This window comes from Teleopsis dalmanni, chromosome X, assembly GCF_002237135.1.
Source record: "Teleopsis dalmanni isolate 2A chromosome X, ASM223713v2, whole genome shotgun sequence".
NCBI classification, from domain to species: Eukaryota; Metazoa; Arthropoda; class Insecta; order Diptera; family Diopsidae; genus Teleopsis; species Teleopsis dalmanni.
The window spans coordinates 10,962,880-10,981,369 of record NC_051848.1 but is presented as its reverse complement, the minus strand read 5'-3'; the positions used below and the strand labels follow the sequence as shown (position 1 = coordinate 10,981,369).

Below are 18,490 nucleotides of genomic sequence, written 5' to 3'. Positions count from 1 at the left end.
TTTGGCGTACTGCCAACGCAATAGTAGTCGAGCTGCAACATCCGTTTCCGGAGTTTTTACTTATTTCTCTTACACTACGTAGGATATCGTGCTTTTCAAATGTCCTTCATCTTAACAGCTGCTCCCTATTATATGAACTTAAGTAGCTCATGCAACATTACACGCTTCCACCATTGCAGCACACCACAACAGAACACATTTTGGAACACATCTCGGAACAGTCAGTGGTTACAACTGCAGACACAAACATGACTCCAGTGCGAAGCATAAATTCAACCAATAGGCAGACCTACATCAAATAATGTGCAGCACACGCTCAGCATGAGTGCCGGCGCCTAATAAAGTCATTTTAATTAAAAGTAGCAAATTTTCACAAATGAAACGAAATTTATAAATTTACATATATTTCAGCTGTGAACAGCGTAAGAAAATTTTTTGTTTTCGGACTTTTTCCCTCCGCTTCAACATTACCAACATCACCAACGACACCACCTCATTCCCATTCACTGCGTCACTGTTGTTGTCGTTGGTGATGTTGTTTATATGGAGGCAAAGTGTTATCGCTTAGTAGAATTAATTAATATGTCGACCTTTTTATTTCGCCAATGACTTCGGCACTGTCACTGACACAGCCACTTAAATAACCCCATTCACCCTCTCCAACCCCTAGCCCAACTGCTTCACCCGCACTGATGCTTTGTCCAACTGCAAAGTCACTGCATACTTTCTAATGTAAACTTAAAATGACTTTTACAGATGCTTCTTGTGCTTATTGGTTGCGCATGTAGCGTTGCTCCTTTCCGGTTCCGGTTCCGGTTGTGTTTTGAATGTTTTTGGCATCTTCAGCTTAAAAATGTGATTCATTAAATTAATTAGTGGGAGTTGACCCAACTTAAATGGGTTTAATTTTGTCAATGTCGCTACTGCTAGCGCGTCCTTCCAACCAACTCCCCGCCATTTTAGTTTTGAATGTCAAAAAATGTCAGCTCTTGGCATATACTTTCAACAGGAAGTGGATTAACCATTTCTGCCTAACATTTGCATTTAGTAAACATAAATAAGAAATGTCTCTGAAATAAGTTAATTAATATTAAATATTTGCATTCAATAACAAAATTCTTCTCAAGTTAAAGCTCAATAGCGTAAAATGTTTGTTTCGGGAACCTTATAGACTTGAGCATAAAATTGTTGAACGTCTTATCTTAAATGTTCCATTATTAAAATTTAATTATAAGATAATGTTAGTTTAAGCAGAAATTATGCTTAGTCGTATAAAAAAACAAACGTCTTTTTCTTTAATTAGAAACATGCGTTTGTTCTGTGTAAAAAGTATCCGAAATTAATTTTACCATACATTAACTGCACTGTACTACACAACCACACAAGAGTTGCCCACATAGATTTATACCATTTTTTTTTTTGACAAATATAATTTTACTTCAAAAAGATGTGCGAACATACAATTCAAATACGGCTATGGGTTAGTTGGAGTTATTACTACAAAATTAGCTATTGAAGAAAACAATCAATAACTTCTGATATTCTTCTAACATACAGGACTATAGATGAAGCGAATTCAATGCCAATCATTTCTTTATTGACTTATAAATAGACAATGACTTTATCAGATCTGCTCAACTTAATCTGAAAAATTAAGTGGTTTAAGATGAACAGGGCACGAAGTTATAATCTAATGTAATCGACTAAATAGATCTAATCAAGTAATTAACGACCTGAAGATTAATTGAGTTAGTTTTTTCCGGCAACAAAAAAGGCATAGCAATAGGTATTAGCAATAGGTGTCTTAACCCATTAAGTACCAGGCAAGTTCAAACTTGGAATTTTATGGTGAAATTTTCAGAAAGGTTTTATTTTACGTAAAAAATATTCCCTGCATAAATAATTTTTTTTTTTTTAAAAGTAGTTTTCTGGAAAAGTGCCGTGTGGTGTCGTGTAACCACACGCTGGGACCCATAGTACATTTCTCTCTCTTTGATAGTACAAACATTTCTATCTGTGTTTTGTTCGCAAATATGGTATTAAGTTACTTTTATGGTGAAGTAAGTATCGTTGTAAGTTGTATAAAGTACACGTAAGTATAAAAGTCAATGTTTTATTATTTTCAAATATTTATTAATCAAAAAATATGTTTGAATTATTACATATGTATTGTATTATGTGAAAAGGAATAAGTTTACTTGCGTCGTTGTCTACGATCAATGTAATATTGCTTATTTTCATGGAAAGTTTTAAAGCAATTTTCTACATGAACATGCACATTGCACTTTTCACATGTGAAAACTGTGGCTTTTGGTGTACAAACAATACAGCGACGGCGATTTCGAGTTTTTGTGGGAGCGTGCATACCGGTTACACGTGGTAAATTTCCAGGAAGATAAACATCTTCTGATGCACTGTGATTTTCTTTTTTCAAGTCATCGTAAACGGTAGCTTCTGTAATGAACACTGAGTCCTCTGATGCAAGAAGAAGGTTTCTGGCAATGAAGTTCTTGAAATCTAGCAGAGGCATCGGTTTTGTGTTGTTAGAAGCAGCGGCAAAGCAATGTAGCTTCCAAGCATTTACAACAGCGCTATCTAAAAACTGTACCCATAATGGCCACCACCACTTTCTGCCTCTAATCGCGATACGATAATTAACAACTCCTTTATCATGTAAATTGACGCCGCCTATGTGTCGGTTGTAGCTGTTAATAACTTGAGGCTGTGGGACACAAATGTTTTTTTTCTTTTCTCTGCTATAGCGTTGCACATTTACTATGGGTTCAACGGAATCATAATTAGTTGCGATAGTGACTTCGGAATTGTCGATCCAACGAACTACCAATATATTATTCGTCTTATCGTACAAAAAATCTGATTCATATTTCTGTAATGTGACCTGCCCTTTGAGTTTCTTGCCTGTTTTCAATGTGGCACCAGCAATGCGATTAGAGCGAACTTTACCAGATGCACAGAAACCACGTTCTTTCAACAAGCACAATAAATAATGCGATGTGAAAAAATTGTCGAAGTGAACGGTATGTTGCAATGGATGCTCACAGTGGTTCAATAATTCCATTACAACAGATGCACCGATTCCCAATTGTTTGTCGTATTTGTCAGTTGCACCGGAGTACGGCAGAAACTGGAAGATATACCCACTATCCGAAGAAAGGGTCCATAGCTTATAACCGAAACGTATTGGTTTGCCACGAATAAACATTTTAGCAGAGCGTCGACCAAAGTATGGTACCATGGTTTTATCGATTGATAAATGCTCCGCCCAGACACCAAATTGTATGTAACGTTCATTTAGCATTTTGAACAATGGCCGCACTTTTGCAAATTTGTCAGCCATTGACAAGGTGTCATTATTTGCGATATGGAAATTTGATTTTAGCCGCAGGAAGGTATTACGCGTCATTGTTTGTCGTATGATTGGTATTCCAAACGCTGGATCCATGCTCCAATATAATTTTACATTTGGCACATGATGATATCCAGAAAATAGGAGTACTCCAATAAAACGCTGAATTAAATATTTATCGCAACATATTGCGATATTGTGTTGCGCTGCATAACGATTGGTTTCCTCCACAAGCATTTCAACAACATCATCATCGAAAAACAATTGAAATAATTGTAATGGATTCTTTTTATCTATTAAATAAAAATGAAATTATGTTAGAATCTGATGCCTGAGATAGATATAAGCTACACTACCAATTGCCGCCAGCATTGGAGTTTGTTTTGTTTGCTGTAGTGGCTCATGCATCGGATAAATATCATATTTGTACCGCGTAGTCTTTTTCCAGTTCGGCTTAAAATCACTTTGAGGACGATATTTTCTTACAGATGTTTCAAGTTCCAATACCACTGATTGCGACTCAGGCATTTCCTCAAAACCACCATAATCTTCTTCATTTGATTCGCATACGACTTCAACAGTACCTAAATACCCTTTTACAATTAGATAAACCCAATTCAAAAAAGGAGAAATACTAACCGGCCACTTCATTCAAAGGGCTTAAATCGCATGTAAGGTTTGTTGATATTTCATCGTCGTCAAGCATTTCATTGTCCGATTCACCAGCAACATTATCCGGGGGCAAACATACCACCATTTCAATAGGCAGCGAAGTGTCGTTAGGCACTAATGAGTCATCTTCGCTCCGATTTTCAATAATGTCCAATAGTTCTTGATTTGTTAGATATCTTCGGCACGACATTATAATTTTATTTACAGTAAATAATAACGACAGAACTTTAACATGAAAAAAGGCAACCGCTACACGTAACAACCAAATTCAGACTAACTCAACCAGCAATCAAATTTCAATATAGACTCATTACTACTTTACATAGTGAACATAAAAAGTTTAAGTAAATCAGAAGAGTATGATATTTATTAGAGAGAATAGTCTCATATTATTTCATTACCTAACGAGAAACATTTATATTGCATTGTTTCATCATTGTATGAGTAGTATTATGGGACTCAGCGTGTGGTTTACCACACGCCTTTTTTTGACGGCGTCTGGTGGCACATAACCACATAACTGGTGGCACATAACCACATAACTGGTGGCACATAACTAAGGCGCCCGGAAAAAATTACGAAAATTATATTTGGATTTTTGTGAACACATGTTATAACAAATATATTAGCTCTATTTCTGTTTATTTTAATTTTAATTTGATTAAAAAAGTATTTTTTTGGACACTCTTTATTTCCAACCGGGTAAACTCATGGACAGATGAAAACTGTTCGAAATATGTATTTTTATATTATTAAGATATGAAACTAAGTAACACAAATAAAAAACATTAAATTAATTACTTTTATATATTTTTAAATAATTTCAAAGTTAGATACGAAATGGATTAATGAAAATTGCATGTTTGTATTAAACACATACCCTCTCAACCGATCCAACCTATGCGAAACAACATAATACAAATACAAATTTATAGGCTTTGCAATCAGTGATCATAGAATCGCTGAAATTATCTATGAAATCCATAGTTAACTGTTGTGAGTCTTTAGTGTTATGAGGTTCATTACAAGAATACCTTGCCGTTCACTAGCACTTTTCTGAAAGTGTAAGGCTTACTTCAAAGTGACTTGGTCTACTGATATTATTGTAATACAACGTCGATCATTACAGTAGCCAAGAAATTTAAACAATTTTTCAAATTGACGAACGAAATAAGTAATGCCACTAGTTTGTATTAGCATCAAATGTAGTGTTAGTAGTTTTGTTATCGATGATCGTTTCAATATCGCAAGTGATCTCTACAAGTAGCTGACGGTGATATGGCATAAAACATTAAAATAGAGAATAAAACATAGGTATTAAGATGATAACATAACTCATAAAAAGGTATTCGAATGAAGTTTGCCAGGTATGAAAATTCAAAAAATTTTATTTAATATTTAGTAAAAGATTTAAAATATTTTATTTTAAACTATTAAACAACCTTCAATCCATGATTCTATCGAATGGTTAAATTCTATGTTTTTATTAAAGAATTTCCTTTATAACAAAACTATCCGTAATGTACAATGCAATAACTGAGCCCGCATCAACTAACGTTTTTATAATCTCTACAGGCGTTTCACTTTGATTTACCAAAACGTATTATTTCGGCAATTTCACAGGATTTATGGATTTATATATAATTTTAATACTGTTATTAAAATAAAACTATAGTACAAACCATCTCCTCGTAGATTACAAATACTATGTATCTTCAAACTAAAGGAATCAGAGTTTTATGTGCCATGTTTTTATTCACTTTTTATTTTCAGTGTGGAGAACTTTGAAGAGCTCTTGAATATGCAATAACGAAAAATGTAATATTTACGATTTTATTTCTATTTTATTCTTTTTAAACATTTCTCTACATATGTTTATACTATATTTAAATATATATTCACATGCATCATATATCTTTTTTTTTAAATTTTTAATAAACGCATTTACGAATTGCCTTGTCTAGGAGAACAAGATGGAATGGCGATGCGCACGGGAACGAGAACGTGAACGGCGTAAGTTAAGTATCTGCTTTCGCATACTCGACTGAACTTAATCCAAAAAATATTAAAATTTTCCTTTCTGCTTTCTGCCATACTATCGTACTATATGAAAGTCGAGAAGAGCGGGCTTAGGCGGATACATCGCAATACTTAATTCATATATTATAATGCAGAAAGCAAAGCGCAGATATTTTCATTGTAACTGTTCTAGTTGTTGTTCTTGCTGCTGCCATAAATGCTGTTTGTGCTGAACATGAAAACTTATAAAAAATTTAAAATATCTCAAATGAGTAAAAATTTACCACAACTCACTTGCCATGTTCATCACGAACGGCATTTCGACGATACTCCTACGTCATATTAGCTACTTTTTGTGCCAAGATATTTACGATATGTATTTCATTAGTTTTAGTTTGGATTAAAAATTTAAATTGCTTTATAAAAAACTCCATTCGAACTTATTAATAACACTATAACAACTCTTATCTTAGATGGATAAGTAAGTAGGTTGAAGTGGCCACCTTGTATCCAAGAAAGCCCACTTCAGCTCAAATAATAGCTTATTACGATGCCACAGGAATAGCGGTGGTACGTACATAGACTAAAAGGTCAGCATACGACCAACGCCGTAAAAGAAAACAATATATATTAAATATATCTATCTAGGGCTCAATTTTTAACTTAAATGCAGAAAAAAGTCGGGAAAATCTTTGTACAAATCATATCATAGCGGATTCTTCCATAAGGTACAATAACGGTTATTGTAATCGTGCATGCATATATGCGCAATACCTATTAAGACATATCTTATGATTCTCATTATTGTATAAGTGCTGAGCAATTAAATCCAAATTTTATAATTCTTATTAAGTTGAATTAAGTTTAAAGATAAAGTTCAAAATAACACAAACTAGTTGACTACTAAGAAATTTTAATATAATTATATTGTCAGAGTGCTCCTTCGCACCTTTTTTTCAGCAATTAATTAACTTCAACTCAAATAAGAAGTTTAGTTATTTCTTAATAATAAATGTGTTTAAAGGACGATTTTCAAAACTATGTTTATATGCATTTGCTTACCTATGTTGACACTAAATGTTTCTAAAGAGTACACCTTCGTTTAAAAGCTGGAAGTAGGTTCGTTATTTTGCCAAATAATCGTTACTTTCGAGATTTCAAATGCTGGACTGACTTGTTCTTTGCCACAGCTGCTAATTCAATATGAGTTTTCCCTATATCAGCTAATAGTTATAAAAACAAGAGGAAAAAAGAAAAAAAATTAGATAGCAGCAATAGTAAAAAGTGCTAGCACTTTTTAAATCTCTTGTTTTAAGAAAAATCTCTTGTATAAACATTTTCCATATCTGGTCTTGTTCATATCCAACTGGTCGTGAAACGATGTCAATCATTTTAATACATTTTTTCAAATATTTACTTTAATTGTTTTAAAAATCAGAAACAGTTTCATAATTTTTAACTTTCTTCTGGTCACATTTGAAGGAAGTAGAAGGATGTCAGTAAGTTCCATTAAACTGTTAACCTCTATGAAAGCTAAGTGAACGAATCCTGCGGAATTTTTGTCCATTTAGGATTTTATATTATTTTTATCCTTTTTTTCCACTTTACGGTACTAAAAGCAACGTTGGTTGCCATAAATTACAACTCACTACCTCTATGACCGAATCTCGTACGACAGGAAAGGGCATCGATAGAAAGAACAGCAGCAGGACAAAATTCTGAGAAAAGCATTAATATCCGAGCATGACTATGACTTTGAGTAAATGTCTCAAATTAAAAAGAAATTTACCATTTACTTAACACTCGTCTCTCCGTATGATTGCAACCCAAGTACAGAAGCGGAGGCATGTGGCATACGTATACAACGTAATGCAAAAAAAAGAGATGCCACATAATCACACAAACTAAGCCAAACCTCATAATGGCACAAAATAATAACATATTTTGGATAGAAAAAAATGAAAAAAGCGATTAGACGAACTAGAAAAAATGAAAATAGCAAAGGAAGCCATTAAGAAACTAAAATGTAGGCGTACGAGTGTGTGGGGGCACACGTACATGTGTGTGTGAGACTATGCATGTGTTGCCAGATTGTGGTAGAATGAGCGTTGCTCTACAAAATGACTACACCAACGACAACTAATGATGGCATCTGAAATGATTTATCTAGCAAACAGCAACAGAAATGAAGTCAAAAGCCCACAGTCAAGCACTGCAGATCACCGCTAGACAACGCTGGACACGGATGAGGAGCCCTCCAGTTGCCAGCCAAAAGCCAAATCTAAAAAAACGCAAGTCAACTGTTGTTATGAAACATAAGACATAAAAAAAGATTCACAAAAAAGAAATGGAAAACCAATACAAAGAGAATGTGAAAAAAAAAATCAAAATCGAAAAAACGCAACGGAAACTACGTAAATAAATGATGAATTAAACGGTGCAGATACACTGCAAAAAACAAACGAAACGGAAATGAAATCAAAACTACAGCAGCACGAAAAAAATTCTACAACGAATTGGATGAATTATAAACGAAATATTTAGGAAAAACAAATGGCGAAGAGAAAGTAGAAACGAACTCCAATGCAAAAGTCATTACCACAGGCAAAATTTTGAAATTCAAGTAAAACGGAGGAAAAATAGAAAAAATCGCTTTATGAATAAAATCTGGTCATATTTTAGCTGCTGGAGGATATAAATCTGTGTTAAGAAACCTGTTTTTTAAATATATAACGACAACCGATTTCTTCCGAAGAGCGAAAGTACTTTTCTCATAAAATTGCGAAATTGCGATTCAACGTCGGAGTTTGAGGTCAGATATACAACGAGAAACCGGCTGATATTCTTATAACTTCAATACTGCTCTCAAAAGAATTCTACTCAAAACCTACAATCAGTCTCATGGAAGAAAGCAGTACGAGGATGCACGTTCGACTAATGGAAAATTTTTTTTCATTCATTAAAAGAATCATCATTTCAATAAAATGAAAATGTATAATGTACTTCAACTTTGAGTACTCTATAAAAGTATCATTGTTATAATATATTCAATAGCCAAGCTCTTTCCAAACTTTTAAAACTATTTAATTTTTCAAATCCATTTCGAATTGTTGATACTATTCAGCTCTAATTTCAGCTCTAATATGGTCAACAAACTCGTCTCCCACTTTATGAATGTAAACCCGCAGAATCTCTTTTTTTTTAGATGATTTTTCTATTTCAGTACTTTTTAGTACTAACTTAAGCCTACAAAATATCTCATACAGAGGAATCGAACGAGATTACGACGCGGTCAAAATAAAACTTATCTGTAAATTTCACATGAAATGAGTGCCCATGGTTAATTTCCCTAAACCACATGTTTTATAGTTAGTATTCCAAACTTTTGAAGACAGTGAAATTTTATATATGCACAAGCTAATAAACGGCTTTATGAAATAAAGTATTCCAAATATGGGAACGTAACCACTAACAGCCTTACTTTCGCAGAATACTAGAATCTTTTCAACTGAAAGTATTAGATTAATAAGTTTTATCTCAAACACGTAATTTTTTCAACTTTCACACTTTTACTTCAGATTATTATGAACATCATATACCTATATAAACGATTAAAAAAATATATAAATAGTAACCATATTTGGTAGAAAAAATGTTCTACAGATATATTATTTCAACTAATAAAAATGCTGGAATATAGCACTTAAAATCAGGTTTTGTTATAGTTCAAAATAGTAAACTCTCAAGGCAGTGGATATAAAATGTTGCAGCTAGAAGCTAAGTCTGTGATTATTCTATGCAATTCGAATCAAGTTCTGACTCGCCTCATCTCTTCCTTTAAGTAACTCTGTTTCTTATCACCTTCAATACCTTCAATTCAACCTTCAATAAGAAAAAGCATTAAGATATCTTTTGCAAGAATATCTAACCAACGGGTCTTTGTTTTTCCAGTAGATCTTTTGTTTCCTTCCATATATTGATTTATATACAAACACAGAACTCTCGTTGTGAATATTCGATATACTTGTTCATGCGTTATCGCCATTTATGCTCTATGAAAACGAAAAGTTAACTTAGCTTAAACGGACCTTAATATAACTCCTTCTTGAGCTTTCTTTCTTTTAAACTCATAAAATATTTTTTTTGAAAATTAAAGCTTTTTTTAATATAGTTTAGTCCAAACACCAAATAGTCCGAAAACTATTTTATATTACAAATACACATTATATATCTTCCTATTTTCAACTTCTCTGGATTAAGGCTGTCATTTAATTGCATTCGGCCAACTTCTATATGTCGAAGACTTTGTGTAAAGCACTCAATCTACAGCGTTTATGAAACTATTATACGGAGTTTTTTAAAGTACTCTATCCACATCTGTTAAAGAATAATGGCATATTTATCACCAATGTACGAGCGTCTGCATTGACGTATCAAAATATGCATGAATACATGCTGACTAAATCAGTGGAGTTTAGCAAGGGAATAAGGACATAAAAGTGTCCTTAAAATAATCAAATCTCTACTTAGTCGTGGTAAATATCTTGGCTAAACACTTATCATTAAAAGTACTTTGCAGTCCAGTAGTATGTACGTAATTTTAAATCACACTTTATAAAATGCTTAACTGAACTCAAATATTTTAGTCTTTCATTAGTAGATTTTATACACCATACTTTATATAGTATTACTCCTCCCACGCATATTTCTCTTGTAATATAATATTTATACTTTTTTCTTCTGTAGTCGTAAGTATAATCTGGAATATCAACATCAATTAATATAAAAAATATATATAACACACTTAACGTTTTGTCACAAATAAAAAATAATACTCAATTCCTCCCTTTTAATGACAGAAGATGAGTGAGAGTGCAATTACAATTTTATGTCAGCCAATTGCCCTCATATTAAATTAAAGTAAAACGAATAACTTGTCCAATATTTGGCTATACGAACAGTACTATTCCAAGCAAAAAGAGCAGGAAGCTGCACAGAAATGTGAAAAAGGAAGAAATTTTTGGCAGCAAAACAAATCGTGTGCCACATAAACAGCAACCGAAACATCATCCTTAACACCGCAAAACGAAGTTTAAGTACGAAAAATATTGCAGGACGAAAAATAGAGAAGCGAAATAAAAAAATTAGGGGGAAGAAATGCTAACTATGAAAAATGATGCACTACCGGAGACAAAAAGCAAACGACATTCATGTAAGCAGCAAATAAGCCAAGACACCAGAACACCAGGACAATATCAGAATGCACATATGGCTTCCACAACGGCAAGGACACAATGCCAAAATTTGACACCGTACAATATTACACTAATATACATTTATCAGAAATGCACACACATACTCACACTGGACGGGGCTCAGAAGCACACCAGCACAACAAATGTAAAACAAATACAATTAAATTGTTTGGACTCGAAAATGGAGAAAAAGACGTCGTTCCGAATTATTTATTATGCACATGAAATGTAATGTAAGTTTACAAAAAACGGAATCCAAGTCAGAGACATGTCATCGTTAAAGTGAAGAAATGGACGATGCTTCGCTTAAAACTGTTTCATTTGCATTCGAATCAACAATTTATTAGCTCACAGAAAGAAGACCCATTGACTGAAGATAATAGCCTGCGTGAAGACAAGTAGCTGCTAAGAAATTCCGTTCTAAAGAATGGGTTATCCATCTTACTAGTCCAATTTCTTCCCTCTAAGTTAGAAAAATAATTCTAGGGCTTGAGAAACCAACAAATAATAGAGCAAGTATTATACTGTTCGTATTACTAATCCTACTTTACTCTAAGTGAGGGAGGGAATTCGCTTGACACCAAAAATTACTTAAGAAGTTGATAAGAAATGCCTAGAAAGGGACAAAAGGGATACTAGGGTTGCAGCTTTTTCCTTTGCTTAACATCAGAACTTTCTCAAGCATTTTTAATTTAATTGCATCTTCTTGTGGGTTAATGCTCAATTGCTACCACGAAAAGTCTTTAATGGCCATAGTACCCCAATCCACTGAGAACAAAGAAAGAAAGCAGTACCAAACATGTTAAGCGAAAGCTATCTATTCCCTAAGAATAGAACAATGTAGCTTTATTTAACTGTTTTAACTAACTAACTACGTAGCCAAAAAGAGACGCTATTGAGAGACGCTGAAGACCTGGACTGTTCATTCAATTACAGTAGGGTGTCGTTCCTCAGTAGAATGGAACTAAGGTTATTGGAAAATTATCTAATGGGTCATCATGATCTGTGATATTATCTGAATCTAAAGAGGCATAATTCTGTCTCTATAATCATGTGTTTGTGACTGTCCGATTTTGATCTGAGCCGCCTGAAAACTGATCGGTCGGGTGTTTCTATTCTTCGTCCTAAGTTGGGATATCCCCAGAAGCTGACATTTTGGATTCGATTCAAAAAAATGAAATGTTAGGGTTCTCTTTAGTTAGGGTCAGAACGTAACAGAAGGATCAATCATGGTCGTAGTGTTTTGATACACGAGAGCCAGTGTATTCTAACTCATTCCAACGTTAACGAGTAATAAAATAACAAAATTTAGAGTTATAAAATATAACCTTTATGTTTTTATATAAATTCTTTCAGACAACATCCTTCATTGCAAATAATCTTATTAATTTCGCATGTTCTTGAGTATTTCTTTAAAAAAAGATAGCTCTTATATATTCATATATAATATAATATAAATTATAAATCAGATCAGTTCAGATTTAGCTAAGCTATCACATTATTTAATAATAGAAAAAAAATAATAGTTCAAAATGATTTTGCCAGCTATGGTTGTATGTTAGTTGGTCATTCCAACGATTTGTTAATGGAAAGTTCTGCTCGATAGTAACTAGTAATGTACTCATCTATCTTCCTAAATCTATAAATTTTAACAATTTTTTCAGATATTCAGAATTTATTATCGGGATAGTTTAGAGACGCGCCAGATACACACAAATCAGCGCAATTAGTAAGCACACCTGTTTTCGGAGGTCTTTAATTCTAAAAGTTTTGCAATTTGTTTCCACTTTGTTAAAAAGTTTGCGTCCACAAAAATGGATCACGAATTGAGAAATTAATTTTGGGAATGAATTGAAGATGAGAACGTAAGCGAAGGCTGTTAGCGCCATATGCGACATGCCGTCTTCGATTTTCCTCGACATTGTCGTGCAATGCACACGGTATGCGATTGTCCAGACACGCCGAATACGCGCCGTCTTTGGTGCAGGAACTTGGAATAATTTATGCACACTTAACACAGAAGCCATTCGCATTGTTGTCTGCAACCTTTTGCGGCAATAGCAACTTATTTCGTCTTGCCGCAGCAGACTTGCAGCAAAACTTCCGAAAACATAGACGCACATTAGACCCGCCGGTGAAATTAAAAGAAAAAACTAAATACAAAAAACTAAGTGTAACAAATCTTTCCTAAACAACTAAGAAGTATTTAAGAACAAATTTAAGCAAAAAAAAAATATTTTAAACGCGACACGCCATACTAACGAGTTTAAAGGCGAAAATTAACAATATTTCTTCTCAATAACATAATTACTGCTGCTTAGAATAACGTACCTATAGGGTATGAGTATGAGTCCTAGGATATGAGGATTGTATATTAAGTATAACACGGGAGTATGCTTTAATTATAGTAAACTTTGCTAAAATTTTTAAATACTTTCTTTTTACATGAAATGTGGTCAGTAATATTAGAGTACCATATCGGTCATGTACATCCCTCATTCATGTAGAAAAATAGTTTAACTTGGCTGAGAAAATGTCCAAAAGACGAACAAAATGTATTAGTAAAATTGTAGCGGACATAATTGATTCGCTTAACTTTGTACTTCTGGATTTCAGTCATGCTAATAGACGACAATAACTCTAAAATTTCTCTGTTACGATATGAAGAAAAAACGAATGCACGACATACTTAACAAACTTTCGTTTTGGATACAGATCGTTCCTAGTTTCCAAACGTATGCAACACGCGATAATCGCTGTGAAATTAAGTTGGAGGTGTTACTTATCAGAATATACTTTCATCAGAATATACGATACGTTAAGTTCTGCTTACTTACAATTCTAGAAGTCGTTGAACAATCAGTCTTTGAGGCATGTGTAGTGGACCTGAATGGCACCTTATTTAATAAGAAGAACTCAAAAAGACAGAAATCGAAAACATATTTTTGTTGAAGTTATTTCCATGTAAAGGGTATGCGAAAACTGTTGCGACATATCACGAAGCAGCAGCATAACGACAAAAATATTTTTTCATTATTTTAATAAATTAACCTCCGAAAATTATCCTTACAATCATCATTTTTAGATAATTTTTTTAATCTACCGATTTCACAACAGCAGAAAATTTGACGTCCACATCCCCAATCGTATAAATTGGAACAATATCATTACCTAATTTAACACCAATTAAATTACTTAAAGTTAAAGGCATACTTAAAGTTCCGGAACTAATAAGGAAGTTGCTGTAAAAATTATCGGACCAAATATTGGAATGGAAGCTATAGTTCACCGTATTACCATAACTGCAAAAATGTTGCAAGAAACGATGAGAATTAAACATAAATTTTGAGAAAGGCATATGTCAAATTTTAACTTACTTAAAGATAATGACAAACAAGTGTTGCACAAAATTGTAAGAACTATAAAAAGATAGTCTATCTTTTAAAAGTATTCGCTCTAAAATGTTTCTATGGATGTACATTTAATTATACAGCCAACAATTTTCTTTGGCTTGAAGCTTAAGCAGATGGCGCTCAAACAGTAGTATAATATGAATAAACTGGGCCAAATACTGAGAATAGCTTAAGTAAGTGCTATAGGTTTTGTAGAAATATTCCTCACTCTCTTCATGAAATCGACAGAACTCCATTTCGTCGCTTTCACTTCTAATGAGTGGCGCCTGGAATAGTAGACGTATCTAGCACAGTTCGGTTTTGAATAAGATTTGTGGAACTCTCGGAAATAAATTAAAATATCAAACCAAAATATTCACCACAATATTAAATCAAAACTAGACAAACAGAAGGATCACACACATCCCTTGCTGAAGAATAAATACTTAACTCATTTAAAAGTTGTATGGCATCTACACAAAATCATATTTTAGAATTAATATGTCATTAGTAGAAAAATACCATTGAAAGCGAAATGACAATTTAACAAAAATGAATATCATATTGGACAGGGCTAAAGACGAAGTAGCAAAACTGACAGCCAAACAAGTTAAGCTTTCTCTTTAAGTTAGATAATGTATACAAAAATTCAAAAATTACAGTGATAAAAGGAACCAGAAAGTAATAACACCTTGTCATGTAAATGACGAGATATTACATAATTATGAAGTCCATAACCTAATGAACCTAGGAAACATTCGATATATAGATCTGATAACAATAATCTCCATTATTAACTGCAAAGAGTCCAGAGAAGGGGCGGTTTCATATCTTATTGGGCCACAATCATGGGATAATACGATTGCCTGCAGGCAAGCTAAAAAATTCATACCGAATCGATCAAAAGCCAGAACGACGATAGCTGCGGACTATGTTGCGAAGAAGAGGAAACAGCAGAACACATTCTGTATTACTGTAATAATCTCTCCAGACTCAGACTTCGGTACTCATCAACTGCCTATCCATTTATAACGGAATTAGGCAACATCACGCCATAAGCCATAATGACGTTTTTAACTGCTACTCGTCTAGAAAACAAATATGGTTATGTCACAACAATCCTTAAAGGATGCAGTGATGTGGTGAGAAGTTTCCAACCCGTTTTAAATTTATACTAATCTAATCTAACCGCACAAAGTGCATATGAAACAAAAACTCTCTTCTTCTGATGTGGTAACAAAACGATACTTATACGCTATTTCGATAAAGAAAACTTTACTGACACTAAAACTAGCCAACGATGAATAAAGTGATGATTTAGATTTCAAAGATTTACCTTGAAAGTCGATTACACTACACCTTGTTAATTACCTGTTTAAATTGACTCGTACTCTCCCAATGAGAAATTGAAGTCCTAACAAAATGACAAGCTGTTGTAAAAGAAATACCTTATAATTATATATATGATCTAATTGTAGAAAATAGAAGTCCAACATAAAATTGAGGTCGGTCATAAGTCAAACAGACTACAGTCGTGAATTTCTAAACACATCTCTGAAGCGCTATCTGAAGGAAGGAGACCTGTTAAATTTCAGTAGAAAATCTAACATAAAATCGAGCACGGTCAAAAACATCGCTACGGAAACTTCCAAATATGTCCTCGAAGCTTTCCTAGGAACAACACCTGTTGAAGATCCAAAGTCAGTATTTAAGGACGTGAGCTTGAAAGGCAATGATAAAAGAAAAAAATTATGGAGGAAATAAGAATAGCGGTACAAAACCGTAGCTAGTCAAAATGTCAAAATGATGAAAGAATGCAACGACAATAAAGAGGTTTACTAAAGAAGATGATGAAATACTTTATATAATGGCTGACTGATATTTATGCAAGCTTCCTTCTACGATGCATATGAGTAAGGAGCTCCGAGAGGTATATATATTTTTTTAGTAACACAGCTAAGCATAGAAAAAACACACAGGCATCACTTCACCGCAATCATCTTCTCTATTTGATGAAACCTGTTACCAGCTTGAATGCTTTTTTTTTTTTTTTTTAAGCTATACGAGCTAAGGGATGTGGAATCTTCAAAAGATACTGGTAGCCCGTACTACCAGCATGCACGATTCGCAACCAAGACTTACTATTTTGCTTGGTATTTGCGCCTACGTACTAAACCTCATCCTAACACCGTGTCTCTTCTAACCATAAATCCCTCCGGAACCACTTTTAAGCATTACTTCGGAGGGTGGTGATTCAGCGATTGCTGTCATCTCTTACTGCTCTTCTAGTTCTCTCTGCTGCTCTCTGTTCTTCTGTGATTTCTTTCGCAAAAATACACACCAGGTTCCAGATTTCTGTTGACTTTAACATCAGTTGGATGATGTTATCAGGTGTGACCTGCTCTCTGATTGCTCTTGCCAAGGAGCTGCGGTGGCTCTCATATCTCGGGCAATCAAAGAACACATGTTCCACCGTTTCTTTTGTATATGGACAAGCTGGGCACGTGTCGTCTTCGTCATGTTTGAACTTAAAAAGATATGCTCTGAAGCAGCCGTGTCCAGTTAACATCTGGGTTAGGTAGTAGTTCACCTGCCCATGCTTTCTGTTGGTCCTATCACTTATCTTCGGAATGAGCCTATGCGTCCATCTTCCTTTTGTGGATATATCCCAACTCTGTTGCCACTTATTCAATGCTTCTTCATTGAGCTGATTGAAGTTTGTAACCCCAATTCTTTTTGCTACATGCTTTTCCTTTTCAATTTCTGCTTCCTGCTGTAATGGCATCATTCCGGCAATAACCATGGCCGCGTCAGTAGATACTGTACGGAATGCGGAAACAACTCTGAGAGCGCATCTTCTGTAGGCTGCGTCTACTCCTGATCTGTACGTCTTTTTATTCATTGCTTCTGCCCATATGGGAGCCGCATATATAGCAATAGACTTAACTACATTTGTGAGTAACTGTTTCTTCTGTTGTCTAGGTCCACCTATATTGGGCATTATTCGCGATAGTGCACACGTTGTTTTCGCACATTTTGCAGCAACATATCGTAAATGCTCTTTGAAGGTGAGTCTATTGTCAATCATTACTCCAAGATACTTGATTGCTTGTTTTGATGTGACTCGCTCATTGCCAACAGTTATTGTAATGTACTCAATCTTTTTCCTGCTGCTTACAAGAAGGACTTCAGTTTTATGATCAGCAAGTTTGAGGCCTACACTTGTGATCCAGCTTCTTACCATAGCGACCGCATCGTTGCATGTTGATTGTATCTTGTCTATATGTTTCCCTTTAACCACCAGCGCGATGTCATCAGCAAATCCAATTATTTCTGCGCCTTCTGGGAGCTCAAGTCTCAGCACATCGTCATACATAATGTTCCACAATATTGGGCCCAGTACCGAGCCCTGTGGTACCCCTGCTGTTACTTGGTATGACTTTGCGCCTCTGTCTGTGTAATACACAAGCACTCTCTCTTTAAAATAGTCAACGATTAATTCTACTAGGTATTTTGGAACGTCTTTCCCTTGAAGTGCTGCTAGAACAGTGTCCCAGTCCGCTGAGTTAAATGCGTTTTTAACGTCTAATGTAATGATGACACAGTATTCTTTGTCTCCTTCGAGCCAACGGTCTCCTTTAATGGCATCTTTTGCTATGGCTATGACTGCTTCCACGGCCTCTATTGTAGAGCGTGCCTTCCGAAAACCAAATTGTCTATCTGATAAACCATTGCCATTCAAGGCTTCTTCTAGTCTTCGGCTAATTATCTTTTCCAAAAGTTTA

At 34.3% G+C, this 18,490-nt stretch overlaps 1 protein-coding gene across 1 annotated transcript; it reads right to left on the bottom strand.

Annotated features, from left to right (window-relative positions):
- Window positions 1-2,194: 2,194 nt before the first annotated feature.
- On the bottom strand, window positions 2,195-3,604 carry LOC119688175 (piggyBac transposable element-derived protein 3-like). Its single transcript, XM_038102860.1, has one exon. It carries the CDS (start codon window positions 3,602-3,604, stop codon window positions 2,195-2,197), a length of 1,410 nt encoding a protein of 469 aa, XP_037958788.1.
- Window positions 3,605-18,490: the final 14,886 nt, after the last annotated feature.